Source organism: Platichthys flesus, chromosome 22, assembly GCF_949316205.1.
Source record: "Platichthys flesus chromosome 22, fPlaFle2.1, whole genome shotgun sequence".
Lineage (NCBI taxonomy): Eukaryota > Metazoa > Chordata > Actinopteri > Pleuronectiformes > Pleuronectidae > Platichthys > Platichthys flesus.
The window spans coordinates 2,448,051-2,469,655 of record NC_084966.1 but is presented as its reverse complement, the minus strand read 5'-3'; the positions used below and the strand labels follow the sequence as shown (position 1 = coordinate 2,469,655).

At 46.8% G+C, this 21,605-nt stretch overlaps 1 protein-coding gene across 2 annotated transcripts; it reads right to left on the bottom strand.

Annotated features, from left to right (window-relative positions):
- Nucleotides 1-9,489: 9,489 nt before the first annotated feature.
- Nucleotides 9,490-19,517, bottom strand: LOC133933796 (insulin receptor substrate 2-like). 2 transcript variants are annotated; one of them, XM_062381019.1, is made up of 3 exons: nucleotides 16,675-19,517; nucleotides 15,917-16,416; nucleotides 9,490-11,924 (listed from the first exon to the last, which is right to left on the bottom strand). In XM_062381019.1, the coding sequence occupies exons 1-3, from the start codon at nucleotides 19,323-19,325 to the stop codon at nucleotides 11,920-11,922; spliced, it is 3,156 nt and encodes a 1,051-aa protein (XP_062237003.1). In that variant the 5' UTR covers nucleotides 19,326-19,517; the 3' UTR covers nucleotides 9,490-11,919. The 2 variants fall into 2 exon arrangements, with proteins under 2 accessions (XP_062237003.1, XP_062237004.1); XM_062381020.1 differs by having other exon boundaries at nucleotides 15,917-16,413.
- Nucleotides 19,518-21,605: the final 2,088 nt, after the last annotated feature.

The window sequence follows — 21,605 nt, the reverse complement described above, 5'->3', positions numbered from 1 at the left end:
AGTTCCACATCCGGTTTATATATTTTTGTTGTATTAAAAAAGTCCTCACATTTTAAACACGTCACATTTTTTTACATTTCATCTGAAATGACTAATTATATCTGTGATGTAAGTTTATCTGAGTGCTTCGCGCTGTTACGTTTTTATATTAAACTGCATTTCCCATGCTTTTGCTTCAGTGTCAACAACAATAATAATAATACAAATAATTACAATAATTATTAACTGTATTTTCTTGACAATAATACAAGTAAATACATATTTAAATTAATAGATTAATTAATTATGATTGTCAACACTTAAATCTGCCACCAGAGGGCAACATTAATAATCTTCAGTGCAAATACACACATCAAGGGATGGTGATTGCTTGCTGCAGCCACCAGGGGGCGCATTGAATCTGTGCAAGAAGAGCAGGGCTGCACAGAGCTCTTGGTCACATGACAGCCAGGGTTGTTTACCTCTCTGCTGCTGCTGCTGCTGCTGCTGATGCAGTGGAGGATGCTGGGAGATGTGTGTGGAGGTGGTGATCCTACACTACACACACGGTGAGCCGTGCATGGGGGGCTGTGCAGTGTGTGTGTGTGTGTGGTTGTGTGTGTGTGTGTGTTTGTGTGTGTCTATGCACTGTGTGTGCCTGTGCACTGTGTGTGTGTGTGTGCATGCACCTGTCCTGGTGTGTTCCTGTAGTGGGTGATGTCGTGCACACACACACACACACAGTGCACGGGCACACACAGTGCACGCACGCACACACACACGGACACACACACGCACTGCAGTAACTGGCCTGTCATGCTGTCATGCAGCAGCACAGGGGAGTTACATAAGCCCTGCTGGATGTGCTGCTGCACTGCAACGAGCTGTGACCTACAAGACAGTAAACAACTGACGTCACTGCTTCCGTGGCACGCATCAGCTCCTACCAGCACCGAGGGGGGGGGGGGGGTTATAGTGTGTTGTTGTAGGACTTAGTGAGAGTTTGCCAGTGAGGCGCAGGGGGGGGGGGGCAGAGTAACAGAGCTAAAGTCCCCCAGGATGTGGCCGATGATGACGCAGAGAATAAACACTAAAGTACCAAATATCATAGAACAACAAATAAGCCTTGAAACAAGAGACTGAATATGAGAAATGAAAAACTCAAGGGACAATTGTGCAAAGTTGCAGATTTATAATATATTTATATAAGACCTTCCAAAACAAACATTTTCAAAATCAAAAAACAATAATTGATCAATTATAAAATCAATTGAAGACAAATGTTAAAACGTTTAGTCATTAGGTTTTGGTTTGTTGTGATAGAAGACTCCAGGCCCGGAGGCTGAAGCTACAGAGTGAGGTGCACTGTTCTCAGCACAGTGTGTACCCACATGTGTGAAGTGTAATATGTGTTCCCAGCAGCTGTTTCATCAACACAATGAAAAACTGAAAATAACACAACGCTTGCCAGAGAATGGTTTTGATGCACCGGCGCCTCGAGGCCTGATTGAACTCCTCACTCATGATCTGACTCGAGCGCCGGGAGAGCTGAGGACATGGAGATCCTGTTCCCGTGAGCCGCCCAACACAAAGCAGTCCCTCTGCCGGCTGGGTGCGGGCCAGGCCAGGCCAGGCCAGGCCAGGCCAGGCCGGACCACAGGACACTACCACGACCTTGGGCTAAAATTAGAGCAGCTTCACACATCACCACGTCACACAGACTGTGGTACAACCTCCTTTTTTGAAACTTTTTAATATCTGTCTGTCTCTCCCCCTCTGTCATAACACGCTGTGTCATAACCGCTCTCAACTTGAATCCCAGATCAAATCCTTGACCGTTCTCCGCTCAGGCGCCGGTACATTGTGTTGAGTAAGAGCAAGCGCCAGGCGGCCCCTCGGTGACCCCGAGCCTGAGATAACGGCCCCTGCACCTACAGAGTGAGGCAGATGGTCCCACACAGAAGGTCAAGGTCAGATTAGGAGACGGTACAGAACCAACTGGGTGTCAGCTGATCAGAGGGAAGAGTTCTCCTCATACGGTTACATCATGTTATTATGGGCTTTTTATTCAAAGGGAATAAATCACAACAGGAACACATCTTCCTCTGCACCAAGTGTGATGATTGGATTATGTTTTGGTGAAGGGCAAAGGGCAAAGGTCACTATGGTCTCACAAACACCTGTTGCTGAATGGGTTAATAAAATAGTAATTAGCCGTCAGTTATGTTTTCATGATAAAGCTTCATCAGCTCGTTTATCTGAGTGAGTCATCGTTTGTCGAGTCGCTCGTTTTCATGTTCAAACCCGACTCCTCCCTCCTCATCAACACAGAGAGCTGCTGCTCCTGCTGCTGTTTACCTGGAGCCTCTGGCATGTTTCATCTGATAAGACGTAGCCCAGAACCATGACACAGGAAGTCAGGTATTGATGAGATATAAAGTGATGAAGAGGAGGAGGAGGAGAGAGAAGAAATTAGATCACATACACAGAAAACAACACTTTGTTCAGTTTATTGCCAGGTTATCAGTCACGCTGTATTTTGAACATTGCTGTTCTCTCATTATCTGTTTTCTCTGAAATCGGTGATTCTTGCTCCGGTCTCGACCCTCAGCCGGGACTTCACCTTCACCTTCACCTTCACCTTCACATCCACCATCAGTAGCAGCCGCCACAGCGAACACAACATCCGCCTCTGATTCATCTGGGGCAACGTGACCGATCAGATATGAAGCTCTGCTCAAAAACAACTGGTTACACATCAATCTAATTATATAGTTGTCAGGAAGGGTGACACCTCGGTTGTCAGACTTTGATCCAAACCACACAAAGGTGCCAACACACTGAGCAGGAGGTTTATCTTAAACTCTGTGGAATGGGGCGTGAGCTTTGAACGAGTCCAGTTTCATTAGATTCCAGTTCTTTCATCTTCGTTAATTATTATCAAGGAGGTTGTTTGTTTGTTTGTCAACAGGGTGAAAGAACCAGTGATCATTAATATACATTAATATGTTATGAAATACACTTCTGGGATATGCCCAAATAAAGCTACTTAAGTAAAGTACAGATCCAGGAAAAATTTACTTTATTACAACTATGAAGTTATTTGTTTAATAGTTAGAGAGAACATTCCCACGCTGCCATCAGGGGACATTCACACTGGAGGAGCTGGGGGTCGAACCAGCAACCTTTTGGCTGTTTCAACAATAAGTCACCTGAGACCCTGCTGACCTCCCAGCTTCAGCTCTCTCCTCAGTCGGGCAGAAAAAGAATGAGAGTGACGTGCACGTTGTGTTGGAAAGAAAAATAGATGTTTCAAAGTTGACGCACAACACACGACGGCGACACGTCTTGTGTAGTTGTGTCATCACGAGGCGTGAAAGCAAAGGTCTCGTTCTGTTTACAGCAAACGTGGCGTTAATACGAGGTTTCTGGATTCTGTTTGGTGAACCTCAGCGTCACAGGAGTCGTTCCTCGCTTCCATCGAGCTCCCGGTGGGTTTGCACCTGATGTTGATGTCAGAGGGAAGTGAACCCATGCAGGTCTCTTCCCTTGCTCTGGCCCTTTCTCCTGGATTCCACCGAGAGGCTCCTGGTGCGGCGTCTTTGCATGCCACCACTCTCCATTAAGCCCCTCCGAATGTGTGTCTCAATACGACTGTGGCCTGCTCGCTAAGCTTTAGCCTCATGGCTGCCGTGTTTGACGGATGATTTACTCGGCTGCCACACACGCAACCATGCCCCCGCTGTGACCTCAGCTCGGTGGGTGCTGTTGTGCTGCTTACGAAGATTCCTATAGGCACTGACCCATTCCCTCTAATAGGATTGGGCCCAGTTTCAAACTCCTGCAGACAGCTGCTTGTGAAAAGTTCATTTGAAGCATATGGGGAACAGCTGCACTCCTGATCCTACCTGGTGCAGGGAATCAATCATACTGGAAGTTGTTGTAGTATTTCCAGTGAAAGAAGTATCACATGTAGTCACATATAAGTGAATTAAAGCAGCAAAATAAGTATTTCAGCCCATTATCTCCCTCAAACTCAAAGTTCTGTAATTTACATGCTGAGCTGGAGCGTTTCAACACGTCTGGTACAGTTCAACACGTGTCCGTCATGTATGCAGTCGTCTATTTTTATATGCAACACGCTGACGTGCTAAAGTGGAAACATCGGGATGAGCCCGTCCACAGCAGATGTGCTGAGTGACGTTCACGAGCAGTTTGACCCAATCTTTGGAAAGAAATATTGACTGGTGATACAGGAACACACGTGGGGGGGGCTCACGTCAGCGCTGCGTTTTCCACACATGGGGGGAAATTTCCATAGATGAGACCGACTCTATGCTGGCAACACACTGGTTAACGGTGCCCGAGGCTAGTGTGTTTCCACTGTGTGTGTGTGTGTGTGTGTGTGTGTGTGTGTGTAAGCTGTGGGCCTTTATCTTTGTTGCTCGCCCGTTAAAAGCCTGTGATTGGTCATTAAGGTTCAGGTGTCCGGCCACAGCGAGCTTGACTGAGGTGTCAGAACTCGTGGGCACCGTGCATGTGTGTGTGTTGTAAAGATTAGCGGTGTGTACACAGGGGAATGTACCTTAGTTTGAGTACAGTCGGGATATATGTCAGAGAAAATGTCATATTGTGGAGCCGTGTGTGAGTCTGTGTGTGTGTGTGTGTGTTGCCCTGTGGCCCAGGTAACAGAGTGACACGTACTTTCTGATAGATTAAGCCTTACATAACTCCACATTCCACCCAGCAGGTAAACAAGCACCGGGGCTAAGGTCAAAACCAGCGAGGCACCGGCTCCAGGCGCCGATGGATTCAGACGTTGTTCCACATGTGGGAGAGGGAAACCTTCAGGAGACACGTTCATCAAAGATCCTAAAGAAATGTAAAGAGAGATGATAAATAACTCCTGTGTGCTTCTATTCCCACAGACTCAGGCTAATGGAATGATGAACATATTATTATAACACCCTGAGGGGAAGCAGGCTCAAACCAGACCTGAACACACACGCACACAGACAGATGGCACATGACATAGAAGCTGATAAATACACACAGCGAGTAATGCATTGTAATAAAGTAAATGGAATCTAGATGGAGAACAGGTTGATGCAGGATTGTATGAAAACAATCTAAATGTTGCATGAGGTGAACAATGTGCAGCTTGTAGGTCACCAGCAGCAACATCATCTCCATCCACTGAGTCAGATCGGTTGTGTTCTGCCTGTGGGCCACCCTCAATGCTAAACTGCCATGCTCTGCATTATAGGCTTAAGCTAATGCCTCATTAGCATCAATGTCTTCCTGACTCCGCTCTGGAGTAGCCCCCCCCCCTCTCCACTCGGACATGTCAGCATCACTGCCAGCCACACAGCAGCACACACCGGAGCGTATGACGCAGCAGGTATGACGCACCGTTATATATTTTTTGCAGCCGTGAGCCCGGAGAACAAACATCCATCAGGATGGGATTTGAACATCCTGCAGGCGAACGGTTCATGTAAACAGTTTGAAACGTGTCATAATTCCAACATTTACACATGACTGTCGTCAGAGCTGGAATTAGAGTTCAGCAAACATTTGGTTGGTGTGCAGCACCAGTGTGTTCACATGTCTCAGCCCGAGGCCGACGCTGACTCTTGGAGGCCGAAATGCTTCAGTCAGACGAGACCGAGCCTCTTCAAAAAAGAGTTTTTCTCCTCATCCCAAAACTATTTCCCATAAAATGAATATAGATTAAATTCAAGATGAGCTGACACTCATGAGTAATGTTTCAAACCTTGAAAAAATTTAAATACATGAATGTGCAGAAGGAAGACAAACAGATGGAGCGGATATGGAGGAAGGGATATTTATTCAGTATTTGGGCTGAGTACTTCCATGCAGTACAAATAAGCATGCACGCTAATGGAAGGATATGATAACTTCTATTGTCTCCTGAGGGGAAAGCAGGCTCAACGTCTCTACTGCTGCTCCGACAGGAGGAAATCAGACTCTCACACACACAGCACAACAAACTGATTCATGCACTTATCCACTTTGAAGCATTGAAACTTTACTCTCACATTTCCTGAAGATTTCACTCCAGATACATTCATTATGATTCTCACGTTCCTCTTTGTCTGTGCATTTCAAAAGATAATGCTAATACTGTATCTGTCATATCTTATATAATTCTATTTCAGTGATATCTTTCTTAGGTCCTTGTGTTGTATGTTCACTTCGTATTTCTTTATTGATGTTTATCTCATCTCATCTAATCTTATCTTATCTTATCTTATCTTATCTTAACTTATCGTATATATGTCCTTAATACCAAATCACAGAGACATATATATGTATGGAGCATCGAAGCACTTTGCCTTATTGACGTTCAGTCCGATCTGTGGAGCCGGAGATCAAAGCGGTGGCTGTGACACCACACAGGATGTAATGCATTGTAATAAAGCAAATGGAATCTAGATGGAGAACAGGTTGATGCAGGATTGTATGAAAACAATCTAAATGTTGCATGAGGTGAACAATGTGCAGCTTGTAGGTCACCAGCAGCAACATCATCTCCATCCACTGAGTCAGATCGGTTGTGTTCTGCCTGTGGGCCACCCTCAATGCTAAACTGCCATGCTCTGCATTATAGGCTTAAGCTAATGCCTCATTAGCATCAATGTCTTCCTGACTCCGCTCTGGAGTAGCCCCCCCCCCCCCCCCCCCCTCCCCTATCTACTCATGTGTGTGAAGAGGTGGAACCTGAAGACTGTTAGAAAAGCTTTATCAACTCACCGTGACTTTTATTTATCAGGGATGATACAGGAGAGGTTAAAGCTGCATTAATACAAACTGTGCAAACACTAGTAAATGGTCATTATCTCCTTACAGCTCAGTGAGTCTTGGAACACAGATGGGAACAAGGATAAGCCGACTGGGTTTATATACGTGACTTTATGTTTGCATGTAAATCACCATTACTCCTAATCTCCGATTGTGTGGTTTGGTTTTTCATTGTGATGGAACATACTTAAAACTGGGATGTCACGTATAGAGGCTGTGTTTACGATGGATTAAGGTTAAAGCCAGAAATCTGTGGAACGTTTTTTATTCACGCTATATGGGACATGGCTCTAGCAATGACTTGTATTTAAAGACTTGTTCTGTGGCGTGGCCGCAGTGACCTGGGATGTTGAGGTGACACATCCACATCCTGTTAACAGGTCCCTTAATACGCTCTGATTTTGATTTCATGCCCAGGTCCTGCAGGGGCACACAGTTCCAAGTCCGCTGCTGAATTACTCCTCCCGATTAGCCAAGCTTCCAGCCTGCAGACTCTTTGGTCATTTCTGCACCACATTGAAAACCAACCCACCCACGTCTCCAGCAACTAGACCCCACCGTCCTCCTGCCTCGGCCCCGGATGGTCGTGTACAGCGCTTTTGTATTTTTCAGCTTCTATTAGCTTCAATTCCAACATGATCCACTAGTTTTTGTGGGCAAAGGCTTTAAGCTTTACACAAAACAGCATATTTTTGCTACTTAACCCAGCATTCACCCAACTGATGAATCATCAGGTGATCTTTGGATTATTTTGTGTGCCATTTTTTAGATATATGTCAGTATGTTATATTTCCATGTGGGGGGACGAGAGCTGTGTGCATCTCCTTTTTACAACCAGCGCCGGCTACTGTAAGTGGGTCACAGTTCTGCCCTGCTGCTGCGAGGCGGAGTTCAATGAGCCTGACTGAAACCCTCCTTAGACTGATTCAGGGAGAAATAATGGGGCCAGCAACTCCCAATCCCCTCAAGAGCCGCGTGGCAGCACCGCAGCGAGCTGGCAGGGAGGCCCAGCGGAGCACGAGGTGGACGGGGTTACCAAAGGAGCAGTTATTTGCTCGGTAAGACCGGCTCACAGTCTGACGTGGGAGCATCAAGTCCACAGGATTCCATTTTGAAATATCAGCTGTCACATGCATGTTGACAGAGAGCTTGCAGTGTGTTTGTGTGTGTAATCAAATCAACAAAATCCACTTCCTTGACACTGCGGTGTTCGCACAACAAGCCAAACTGTTTCTACACAACAACCCCGCTCTGGAAAGAGATGCGTGACATTGGACATTTCCTGATCATCAAAGAAATGTCACGAGTGAAGCAAATCAAGCTCCTGTGACCATGACACCGATTCCATGGCTCCAGTATTGCAGCTGTGATGAATTATTTCTTGTGTGTGCACAACCATGTGATTGTGAATTCTAATTTGGGAATAATTGAGGGCATCCAGGAATAGAGCAGACACACACACTTCAAAGACGCATCCTATAAACTGTATTTTAGGAACCCTTCACTGTTGTCGTACAGTAATTCTCCTCCATGACACACTTTATATAGCAAGCTGTTGTTTTTGTCGAGGAAGACGAGCGGTAACATCAAAAAGCATCGTGAGACGAAGGCTGTATTTTGGACTTGCTTCTCTTGTGGTTTGCCTTCGGAGCAGAAATGTGCAGGTTTCTCTTTTTGGAAACAGGGAGAGAAAGAGTCAGTCAGTGTGGAGAGGGGTGAGGAACATTGTGTCCCTACTGGTGGCTTGCTAGTGGGGGTCTTATGTAACGATGGTTTCTGCCTGGCAGCAGAGCAAAGCCCCACTCACGGTTTCATACGGCTAATTAATAAACACCAGCCAGAGGTGTGCCAGTGTGTGTGTGTGGTTTGTGTATCCCAGTGATTCCCAGAATATGAATGTGTTACAGCTGCATCATAAACCCATTGAGTGTGGGATATTTCTCATAATCGCAGGCTTCAGTATTTAAAGGAGACAATTAGAATATGTGTTGAATGGCTGGTTTGCTCACATGTGTGTTGCACACCTTACAACTTGCAGACTCATATGAGGTCACCTTGAGGAGGTTTATTTCCTGAAGTCCTGAATGCAAAACACTTCTGTACCTTTGTAATAATAAGTTACCCATGATAAGAAGTGTAACTCGCTTATTGGAAAATCTTCCTGTATCTTATAATGTGTAAAAAGATAAATCTACAGAAACACATGGTTCCTGTGTGAGAGCTCCTGATATCTGCCCACGAGGGAGTGGGAGGGACAGATACAGGTGAGACGAGCTGTTGACTTCAGGAGTCGAACCCCCTCACCTCCCGGCAGGCAGTGTTTTCAGGAGACGCGTGGCAGGAAGTCATTGGCTCTGTATGAGCTTCCTGCTTCGGCCTCTGTCTGCTATAAAAACCCGGGCAGAGAAAGAAAGTGTTGGCTGGAGAGTCCGGATCAGTCTCCACAGGACGGAGGTCGGAAATCCTCCTCTCTTGACAAGGGACGGGAAATGAGTCTTTCCCAAATGCTTTATGATCCACTTGTGAAAGCACAATTAAATTGTGTGGATTTTATTTGAACTGCACCAAAGTGCCCCCCCCCCCCCCCCTCATCACAAAACTTCATGGAAATCGTATTGAGAAGGAAGGAACACGATGTCGATGAGGCTGCAGGACACATGAATAAAAATGAAGACCAAGTTGAACCTCTTTAAATAAATTCATTTATTTATGCAGGTTGCTAATCCATAATCAATACAGACAAAAGCAGTACTTTACTACCAGTATTTATGAATCATCTCTTGTGAGCATCACGATAAACAGTATATTGATCTATGTACAATGGAAGACGATGACACATTCAAACCGAGTCGGTCCGGGCTGCAGAAGAAGAATCTGTCCGCGGACACAGAAACAGGCGAAGCGCTTCGAGACATGTCAAACGTTCCCGGCGATGAAAACACTTGGCAGGAGGAGAAATGTACAACATGAGCGAGAGAATAAAAGAAAACTGTTGATGCAATGTTACATTTGGTTCCACGGTTGTAAACTAGATTGTATCACTATTGCATATGCCATTAGGTAAAGTGTGTCAACAAGGCAAAGAGATGGCTATAATAAAATAGACAGTTATTTTTCATATAGACTGTGAGGGAGCAAACACTGTACAACCCCAAAGCACAAACCCCTTCCCCCCCCTTTTTAAAAATCTGTAGCCAAAGTCTTTACACAGGGATATCAATGCAGCATAGGTAAAATCTAAGTTTCAATATTTCTTTCAGTTAAACTCTGTCTATATACACGATATATACACGTTCAAGACTCTGAGGATGAATAGCAGCCACGACTCTGTGGCTCAGCTCCAATAGAACTCGAGTGTTTCCCCCCCGTTGTGTTTCTGTGGAGTTTTTCCCACCAGCTCAGTGATACATTCAGACGTGGTTCAATGATTTACAATCCAATGTACACTGAAGGGGGGGCTGTGAGCCAGGCGGAGTCAGCACAGTGTAAAAATAGAAAAGAGGGGTTTTCATATATATGAATCCTCTGGCATCCATTTTGAGGCAGCAGATTTTAACGGTCTCTTGTAATTTTTGACTGAAATCCAACTAAGTATCCAACTTTAGATAGAGTTGTGTGAGCTAACATTACAGGATGAGGTTATTCTTGACTTAGGCTAGTCCTACGCTCCTATTCATCATTATCCTGAAATTGCTACTTGCTGCCACAGGAGGTGCTGTTTCGCCGTAACACTCATTTCTGCTCAGTGTATGTACGGAAACGGGGCGGAGTCATCTGTCCTGACTCTGTGGTTTTGTCGTGATATGAGGGAGAATTCTCAACAAATCTTTTAAGGAGAGAGTTTGTGAGTTAACCCACTAACAACACGGCCGTCCTCCACTCTCGCCATATTTGTTATCGTCGTAAAACCTGTGACTATGCACTGCCCTCTAGTGGATGTATAATACTTGGGTAGTGACGGTTACATAGTTTTAAATGGGCGCATCTCTTTTCGTACGTAAATGCTAAAATACTTTAGTTGTACATTTTGGCATTATACTAAAATGTCGTCACATATGTTACGTTTTATAATTCTCTTTAATCAGCTGTTATATTTAATGTGATCAGCTGCATCTTCCCAACAGCTGATTCTCAAGTGAACCTCCGTGATGGTGCTCGATGTGGTCGTTGGCCTCTCACTTCCCCAACCTTGATATTCTCCGCTAGCTCCGCCCCCCCTCCCCCCTCCACTAGACAGTTGTACCATCGTATGATATCACAGAAGGTTTGAAGGTAGGAGTGTGTGAGGTTTTCATGGAGCTGCGGGGGGTGCAGGGCTCTGAGCCGACTTACAAACACATGCATACCTCTCAGAGACATTTACAAATATATTTCTTTAAGTCCAGCGTTTTTGATTGGACAAAAAAAAATAAACTAGGTTAGAATAAATTAGAAATTAAGAAAATACTTTAATATCAATACCATAAATCATCCAGCAGCCCGAATGCACTCTACATATCTGAAATAATATCTTTTAAGGGTAAACTAGTTACTTTCTGCTAGAGAATAACAATATAGAGATGTAGATCCAAATAGACGTACCGAAATAGAATATTTATGTCATTCCATAGAAAACGTAAGGACAGTATAGACATTAAGGCATCGGGTAGGTCTTATGAGACATTCATCTTCCAAAAATAAATAAATATTTCATCTAAATATAGTTTTATACTCAGTGTACCTTGCTCCATGGTCATTTCTATAGTAGCTGGTCATGATTTGTATCGTGCACACGTACAGGTCGTCATGGAACCACCCACCAGTGAATAAATAGTGTGAGGAAACCATTAGAGTTTCATTTTTATCTTACGTGATAGAAATTTGGGTCACAGAAGATATGGCCTCTGGAGGCGCAGGGAACATGAGACTCTCCCCTCGCCCACACACACACTATTGACATGCATAGTTGGTGACATGCTTGTATCCTATGTGTGTGTGTATGTGTGTTGCTGAGGGTCCAGAGGGTCCACAGGGTCTTTGACGGCCACAGAATCCAATGGAAGGGCCTCGTTGATCCTTTTTCTTTCTCTTTTGCTAAGCAGCAGTTCGGTGAGGAAGTGAAGATGGAGGAGTCTCTCAGTCTGAAACAGAAGACGAGAGAGAAAACAGGAGTTAATGGAAATATCTCAATTGAACCTTGAGTTTTTGGAATACACGACAACAGCAATTCAGTCTAATGGAGATGATCTTTTATTTTGTAATTGTAATACAAAAACAATAAAAGCACAAGATCTAAAACGGTGACAAGTACATGGACACTTATTTCAAAATGATTTAATGTTTCTCATTAAAAAGCGCACCATGTCGGGCTGCGAGTGGAAGCCTGGTCTGCAACGGGTATAATTACATAATCTCAGATGTGGAGCGATGGGGGGTGGGGGTCTCGCTGCTGTCGCGTGTTGCTATGGACACACTCTGAGCAGAGGCGGAGCAGTTTGCTGCAGCAGCGGCACATTCGCTGATATTATACAAACAGAGAGAACCTGCATGTTGTGACAAATATTGTTGGTGTTGTTCTACCATGTGTGCGTGTGTGTTTGTGTGTGGAGGAGGAGGGGGTTGGGATGAAGGCTCTAAGAAGGAGGGATTTACTTGAAGTCAGGATGGTGGTCAATGGGTGAAAGGGCCAATGGCTCCAGCAGTGCAGGGCTGGGGAGGAGGAGGGTGTAGGGATGAAAGAGACTAACCCTAGAGACGCTAGGACACTTGCTTACAGGCGGAAAATGTCCTCACTGCTGCCATGTGCCTTGCAACCACACACTAATTATATGGTCTTTGGGCTCAAACACTTCTGTCACTGTGAGGCGGATGAAACACTTTAAAAAGCCTCAAAATGTGCGGCTCTGCGGCTGAAAGCAAGTTTCTCAATTCCTGAAAAGCTGCATTGGAAACAGGATTTTTGCGCCAGTTTCCGATTCCATTCCTGTGGATTTTTGCTTGATTTGTGCACAGTTAAAATCAACAAAAGCAACTGGACATGCTGAAGCGGTCAAATGCCGACACTTTGCATGACATACTCCCCCAGCTGCTGGCTGTGGGATATCTGCTGGCTCTCGCTGATCTACCCTTGGCCATCTAATCTCGCCTGCAGAGTCCGTAATCTCATCTGGAGCCGTGGCTGGCTAAAAGTGGGGAAAGCTGGCCATGCAGTTATCTAGCAGCTAGCGCTTCTGTCTGGAACATCCCGGCCTACTTTAGCCCCCCCCCTTCTTGTGCCATGACACACACACACACACACACACACAGCCTGGAAACTGACACAGGAGCCTGCAGTGCTACATGTTTGTTCCCTCTGGTCTATGTGCTGAGGAAAATAAAACATTTAACAAGCGCATAATTTTTTAATATCAATTATTTTCAATATTCGCTTGTTCCTTTTATTTGAGTAATGCACCTTACATGTTTCCGAGGCAGCAGCCGATTGTTGCCATCAGTTAAAGGTATTAGTCAGTCGAGGTGGTGGAAACAGAGACGGCTGACTTGGCTAATCTGGGTCTGGTACAGAACATCCACCTGGCTGAGCTGCGGCTAGCCAGTGCCACTAGAGGAGCCGGGCAGCTTGGGTTAGGGCAGAGGTAAACACCACCGCAGAGTCACATGGGCTGGCCCGCTGACTTATCCAGAGGTAAACAAACACCGGAGTGTTCTGCCAGGCATTAAGACGTCGGAGCTGACTGGAGGCGGAGCAAAGAAAGAAAGGACATGTCCAGCTGTCAAAAGCTTATGGGTTTTGTTGACTGGAAGCAGCGCAACCACGTTTCACGGGTCTGGGGGGCAAAGGCTAAATTCCGTGGATAAGTTAGCAGAACTTTGATCCTGACAAACAGACGCTTTTCCCCCAGAGCGATGGCGTTCTTCCAGAAGCTGTTGACCCAAAAGTTTTATTTCCTGCCAAACAGAATTTCACTCAGAGGGTGAACTAATCAGCGGCGTCGAGGCGAGGAGGCGTTTGGCAGGATGGAAAACCATTAGACTTCTGGGCTGCTACATCCTGACCAACAACATTATTAAAAGGGGACGAGGCGCCCAGATCTCCCACAGTGCACTTTGACCCCTTTCACCCAGGGAGGCGTTTCACAGTTGCATTCGCCACCTCGAGCTCCTGCACTCCCAGAATGCACCTAGGCTGAAGGGGGCCTCATCGATGAGTTTGTTTGTTGCTTAAAAAGCCCAAGCCCCTCCTCACCTCCTCCTACAGAGCACACAAGGCTGAGCTCCATCCCCCCCACTCTCTGCTTGTCTTACTTCTGCTAAGTGAACAGCCTAATGAGGCAGAAGGGCAGTGCAGTTCACGTGCCATCCTTCCCCTACTATGCACGCACTCACTCGCTCTCCCACACTCGGGGAAAGCAGGACTGGAAAACAAAACACTCTCTGCACGTCGCCGGCGAGTGTTCACGGATGCAAGCTATGCCACTGGGGGGAGGGGGGGGGGGCTCTGCATGTGTACGTGATGGAGTCCACATGTGTGTGCGACTTCTTTCCCTCCATCTTGTTGTTCAAATACAAATCAACAACCACCGAATATATGTGAGCTGAGAACACGTGCAAGCTAAAATATGACAGCAAACAAAAGTTGCAGACAGATATTGTTGATATTCGATAAATGAATTAACTGCAAGTCAGCCATTTGACCTCAATCATGGCTCTTCTGAGTAAATAATATATATTATAAATACGTAAATGGGAGTCAGTGCATTCCACTTTATTCAGCAGGGAGTCCCTGATTGTAGGAACATAATGTATCCGTCCTTTCACAGGGGCCTCGTGGTGAAGTAAAAGACACTTTCTATACAAACAACCTGGAGCCGACAAAAACAACCCCCCCCCCCCCGCAGCAACTTTTCAAACGCACTCTGCCAGGAATGTGGACTGTGACATCCAGTTACCTGATGGCCTCATAGCTACTCACTCACTTTGTTGTTTTCCCTAACTGCCCACACACACACACACACACACACACAGATCTCCACTTGTGCTGGGCCTCACATGTAAAAGAGCCCCCCCTCCCTGACCTCACCCACGCATGCTCACAAACACACGTGACTGTGTCCAGGGAACGGCGTGGGGGACAAACTTGGCTGTAATGTCAACACCGTGCACTTTGTTTACACCGTCTTCTGGACCACGCCGCCGCTTCATTAGATTTCTTTGGGATATTCCGGGACACGGTATCGATCATGGGATGGTGGGATCAAAGGGTCTATAGAGGTCACATCGATGTGCAACACATCCTATTGCCTACCCAGCTGAAAAACAACAGGCGGAAATGCCTGCAGCTCAGTGTGACATTACATCTCACAGGCAGCCTCATCTATCAGCACAGAGGAATAACTGCCAGTAACCAGCTGTAGTAAGTTTTATCACCAAAACAAGTAAGCACCTATAGCCTGTAATGTCTTATTACAAAGCTATTTGTTCATTTTCTACAAGAACACCATTGTGGAGGATAGTGTTTGGTGGGATGTATTTTTGGTATCTGCAGCCCACAGCTGTGGCAGCGAGGCAGCGTCCTCCTCCGTCATGCTGCTTGTTTACTTCAAAGCTCTCAGCCTGGTCACGTTTCATAGCAGCCTCGTGCTGCGTTCACATGCTGACGGAAATACTGGGAATTGACAAAAACGTCTGAGGCAAAAAAAGCAGGGAAGAAAATACAGATTGTTGCCCTGTGTTTTCATTTCGACACTCTCCTGCTTCACAACTCTGCTATTTTTGTGTTTAACAAAGTCAGTTTCAGCCACAAATAATCTCCTGGAGTCACAGGATCCCTGAGTGTTGAGAAGCATGAGTTTAGGAGGAGCACCCGGAGGCAGAGTAAGCACCACCTACTTACATGCTTGGAAATCCTCAGAGCCTGTTTGAATTTGAATATAGAGAAAATGTAGGTTGGCCCTTGTCGTTGTTTTCTCCTCCTGTTTTACTTCCAACTGTACAGGGCAGTGAAACCAAAAGGTTTCCGTCATTTGTTTCAACTCAAAGTGTCTAAAGATTAAAAATAAATAAAACAACTATGCCTGCAGAACTCAAAGCTGAAATAGTTATTAAGCAATAACATGACATCCACATCACTCACCTTTGGCAGTGGTTGCAGCCTCTTTGAAACCCAAACAGACATAGGGAGTGCTGTGTAATCCATTGATTCCCCCCTTGCAGCTGCTGGTAGGTTTGAAGCCAACCAGTTCTTCACATTTCTCCACATCCCTGTTGTCCAGCAGGTTCAAGGCAATGTAATTCAGTCTGCTCGGGTAGCCAGCGGAACCCTGACGGTTCACCGGGCTGCCGTACTCTTCATCTGAGCCCTCGCTGCTCCGGGATGAGATGTTCTCCACCGAGCTGGGTCTCCTCACCACTGTGTCATGGGCGAAGGAGGGGAAGACCGGCGTCACAGTGGCGGTGGAGGAGAAGGTCTCAGAGCTGTGGCGCCGACGTCCCGGCAGATTGGCCCGGATCACCTTGGCAGAGCAGTCAGGGTCCACTGTGACGGAGGAGGTGGCCCCCAGCAGGAAGACCCCAATGCTCCCTGGGACTCCCTGGTCCTCCAGAGAGAGCCTCCTCTCCCTGATGCTCTGGCTGCTGGACAGACAAATTCAAAATAATAGATGTTTACTAAACATGTAGCTTTTTATTTTCACACTGAATTGACAAAAAAACACAAGTCACATCCCAAAAATGTAAGAGCTTGAACATCCTTGTCTCCTTCTTGTGGCCTCCATCTCTCATCATAACAGCATTTACCTTTATTTAAGTTCATAATGTTACTTTCCAGACACTTTACACATCCAACCTGCCTGTGATGAAATAGATGATAACACATCACACTGGTACACGTACCTTGCTGAGCTCTGAGGAACAAGCTGTGGGGGCGAGCTGGTCATCCCAAATGTCATCTCGGTGTAGTCGTTTTTCCCCTCACTGTCGGGGTCCTGAGACCCTTTCTCACTCCCCAGGTGGAACACTCCCTCCACCCCTGAGCACAGGGACGACACAGGGAGTGCGTCTATGTGCTCAGCAGGAGTGTCAGCATCCCGGCGTGAGTGTGAGCCCAGCTCCAGGTTCATGTAGTCTGTCAGGGACGATCTCCCCAGGCCCCCGCCGCTGGAGCCCAGAGACGACGACTGGCTCTCTGTGGATAGGGTGGAGGGGGGGGAGAATCTGGTGCAGCTGAAGTCTATGTTAATGTACTCCCCAGGACTCCGAGGCTCTCCGGGCAGGGGGTGTTCGTTCATGCTGGGAAGGGTCTTCAGGGTGTCGAGGGATAACCTGTTGGGCCGTCCCAGCCTCCCTCTGTATTGAAGGCTCTCTGCCCGGCCGTGTCTGACAGGGGAGAGCACTGAGGGGCTCGCGCTGGGCTGCATCACTGAGTAATAGTCAGACTCTGCAGCCCGCTGCCTCACACTCTGCGGGCTCATCAACACATACTGGCTGCTGTCCTCAGTCTTCGAGGCCTGGAGTTTAGCCGGCAGCGTGTGGAAGCCGCCCTGGTTATTTGACCTCACGGACGCAGGTTCACCAGAGAGCAGGCCCAAGTAGTCAGGGGGTGTCTGGAGTGGAGGTGGGTTTCCAGGGGACATGTTCATGTATTCACCATGCCTGTCTGGGCTCTCCATGGAGGATTTGGAGCTGCACCACATTCTCATGTAGCCGTTGTCCTCTAGAGAGCTGCTTGAGGGAGAGTTGGTTTTGTAGCCACTGCTGGCCCCGGCCTGAGGATGAACCCTGGGGTTCACAATCTGCTTTGGTGCTGAGACACACATGGGGCTCATGGGCATGTAGTTGTCTACCTTTCCAGACGGAGGTGCCACACCTGGCGTCATTGGCATATACCCAGCTCCGCAAAGGTTACTACTTGAGCTCCTGGACGAACCGATTTGAATGTCTCCATAATCCTCAGGGTAGCATACTTTAGGTGAAGCGGAGTGACAGTTCTGTCCGTGGGCCAACCTCATGAGCGTGTACTCATCCAGGGAAGCTGAGGACAGTGGCGCTACCACCTGCTGTTGTCGTGGCGTGGTGAGGGAGTGTGTCCGCTTCCTGTAAGCCTGGTCGAACGCCTGGCCATCAAGACCAGCGCCAGGCCGGCTGCCATTCGTGTTCTCCATCATCATGTAGCCACAAAGTTCACTGATGTCACGGGAGGGAGGCGTGCTGGAGAGGGAGTCTGGCGTGTCGCTGCGGGTCAGGGGGAGGAATTTGGGTTCACCTGGGCTGTAGCTGTAGTCATCACACAGCAAGAAGCCAGTGTCACTGAGGGAGCCAGAGATGGAGGCGCTGCAGCTGAACGGCCGCCTGGCTTTATCAGGGGTGAAGATGCTCATCCCCCCTCTGGGAGACATGCTCATGGGGCTGGAGGCAGATGGAGGGGAATTGGACCCCGGCATGGACCGGCTGTGATGCAGGTTGGAGGCGGACTCAAGCATTTTGCAGTGAGCACTGAGGGTGTGGGACCGGCTGAGATTTCCAGAGTGTGGACTGGTGGGGCTCCCATTCACAGATATGGACATGGACACAGGCCGGGTCACGCTTCCATCTCCCTCACTGGCTGTTCTTATCCGACAGGATGTGAACTTTCTCCCTGGGGACGTGGCTGCCATGCTATCAGTCCTGGATCTCCTCACCAGGCCCGTCTGACTAGGGGGGAGGTTGTTGAGGTTGCGTCGTGTGGGCACAGAGATGGGGTTAGTGCTGGCCGACTGGCTTTTGCTGCGCGGCCTGAACTCTGACAGCTCCTTCATGGCCTTCATGGCCTCCAGGATGGTCTCGTGGATGTTCTGCGCCACCACCAAGTCCTCTGCCTGCATCCAGAACTCCCCGGGCCCGGTCACCGCAGACCGGCCCACCTCTATGAAGAAGAAGCTGTCCGAGTGGCCACATCTCCTTATGTTCATGAGCTGTAGACACACTGCAGCAGTTTCAGAGTTCAGTTTCACAAAGCTGATGGTGCGGCTGGACAAACACAGCCTGTACACCCCAGTGAGGTTCTTGGTCTGACCCAAGCCTTTGGATTTCAAGTTGACCTGCCATACCTCCTTGTAGGCAGCTGCTGCAGGAGTGATGAGGCCGTAGCTGGTCTCCTCAAAGCCCACCAAGGAGGAGGTGGATGCTGGGGTGTCATAAACTTTCCCTTCGGCTATTAAATCAGTTAGAACCTTGAACCAGCTGTCCTGCTCCTGCTCGTTGTCCGCAGCCACAGAGAAGTACTCGTCCTTGGTGTAGAGGGCGATGAGGTGCTTGTGTTTGGCGTCAGCTCGTTTGTTTACGCACAGACACGAGTCCAAAGTTATCACCCGCTTGGCTGCGGACTTGTTCCTCCATTTCTTCTCGCTCTCATAATACTCCAGGCGCGCGGGGAAGTGCTCGGTGCTCTCTCGCAGCACGAAGAAGCGCCGGTGTCCGTGTTTCTGCTTCCTCAGGTATCCGCACTTCTTCACGCCGGTCGTCCCATTAGATAACAGGTGTCCTCCCGGCACCGGAGGACTCGCCATGTCCCCTCTTCTCCTCTCAAGTTGCAGGAAAGCAGAAATCCCCCTTTTACCGTCTTGGATAAGCAAAAGAAAAGAAAGTTTCTAACGGATCCGGTTTATTCTACTCCATTATAAAGAGCGTGTGCGCCACAGTGGAGCCGGAGCGCGCACGGACTCGAGCAGCGGGCGATGTGATCCTGGAGAAAAACAACATGTGACGCTGCTGCTGCTCTAAAATAGGAATAAAACACTGTCATACAGGGGCGGGGCCTGCTGGGGGGGGCCGTGCCTGTCCATCATCCCGCTGCGCCGCCGCCTATTGGCTCATTTAAGAATTCACCGCCAGCAGAGCCCGCCCCTGCTCCTCCAGCAGCCCCGTCATGCAGAAACAGAAGATTTCATTGGACAACACAGAGGCTGTAGATCCCACTGAGGTTTGAGAGAAGCACACTTCTCTCTGTATATTATACAAACACTTCCATCTATATGTGAAAAAACACTTTTATATCTATATAAACACTTTTATCAATGTAATTACACTTCTATTTATGAAAACACATGTATATCTATGTAAAAAACACTTCTATTTTTATGTAATACACATCTATCTATATATAAACATTTGTATCGATGTAAATACACTTCTATCTAAGTAATTACACTTCTATCTATATAAAAATAGACAGATATCTGTTATATATATTTATGTCTATGTAAATACACTCTGATGCATGTAAAGACACTCCTATCATTGTAAATATATATGTAACAGGCATCTGTCTATATATCCATAAATGTCTATATTTAAACACACATCCAAATATCCATATCATCTATCTATCTACCCATCCATCTATAGTAAAAACCTCATGTTTAACACAACAGTGTCTTTATTACACTACATATATTACAGTGCAGTGCGTGCTTGCGTGTGTGTTATTAATTGTGTTGTGTTGCACCATTCAATAACATTTTTCTTTTTTATTATGATGGACAGGCCCTTTGGATTAATGGTGATTTGAAATGTCCAACGTAATGCTGGACTGTAAACATTAGTCATTTATGAAGCAGAGATACTATAAACAACCCGGACACAGGATTCCACCAGTTATATAAGGAGTGTTATTAAACCTGGGGGTGTTCCTCTCCAGCTGGAACCTTGGATCTCCTCCCCCTGCACCTTCTCTCTTAAAAACATTACAACATTTTGGTCATAATTAATTTAGGATTTTTTAGATTTTTCTGAGAAAAGGTAAAAAAGCAAGGACTTGATTTGAGAGGCGACTTTGATTTGTTTGTGATTTTATATTCTCGTGCTGCTTATTTCCAGAACATTCCTGCTGAATGAAAAACAGCCACATCTCACAGAGGGGGACTGACTAGAGCAAATGCGTCAGAGGCCTGAGAGAGGGAACAAGCTGCAGGAATGCTGCCATCCTCTGGCTGCACAGCTCCACGCTGCACGGCTGCACACACAACATCCCCACAGTTCATTTAGACCCAGAAAAACAACCTTTCCTCAGTGTAGCTCACACAGAAGACAGGGATGTAGAAAAGCAGTCCGAGGCGTGGGGCAGCGAAGGGCCTGTCAGAAGACAAGAGGAAGCTCGCAGACATCTGTTCATCAGATCATCTTGGTAATTATGCTGGTAATTCTCCCTGTGATCTTCAGGATCGTTACTCATGTCCGTGTGAGGGCAGATCAGCCACCGAACCCACGTTCACACCCGCTCCCACACAAACTTGGATTGGTTTTTATAATCTCCCAACAAGCAGATTACACCTCTCGCCTCTTGCGTTGAGTGTGAATAGATGACAGGAGGGCGATCTGCTTGATAATGAGCATATCTGACCCTCTGAACAAACAGATATGCTGCAGATTAAGGGTAATCCATGGCCCCTCTAATCATTATTGTTCTCATCACTGTTGTTCCTCATGTGTGTGTGATGTTTGCCTATTTTTCTGTTTTTACACAAGTGCTAATGGGGGTTAAGCACAACAGCAGCATGTGTTTTCAGCATTAACCGCCACCTATAATCCGAGGTATGAGCAAAAAACATAAACACCTCGGGCAGGGTTTAGTAACACATAGCATTTGACCGCACATGTAAACAGACTGTGGCAAAAACAAAAGCACTAAATGGTTATTTGTGCACTTTTTTTTATCATCAGCTCCGGTTTTCCTTGTTTTTGTTTTCAAATGTGTTATAAATCAGTATTAATCCCAATGCAGCCTCATAGGAGACGTGTTTATTCATCTCTGGATCCAGGTTCTGGTTTTATCATCATATCATCTTCAT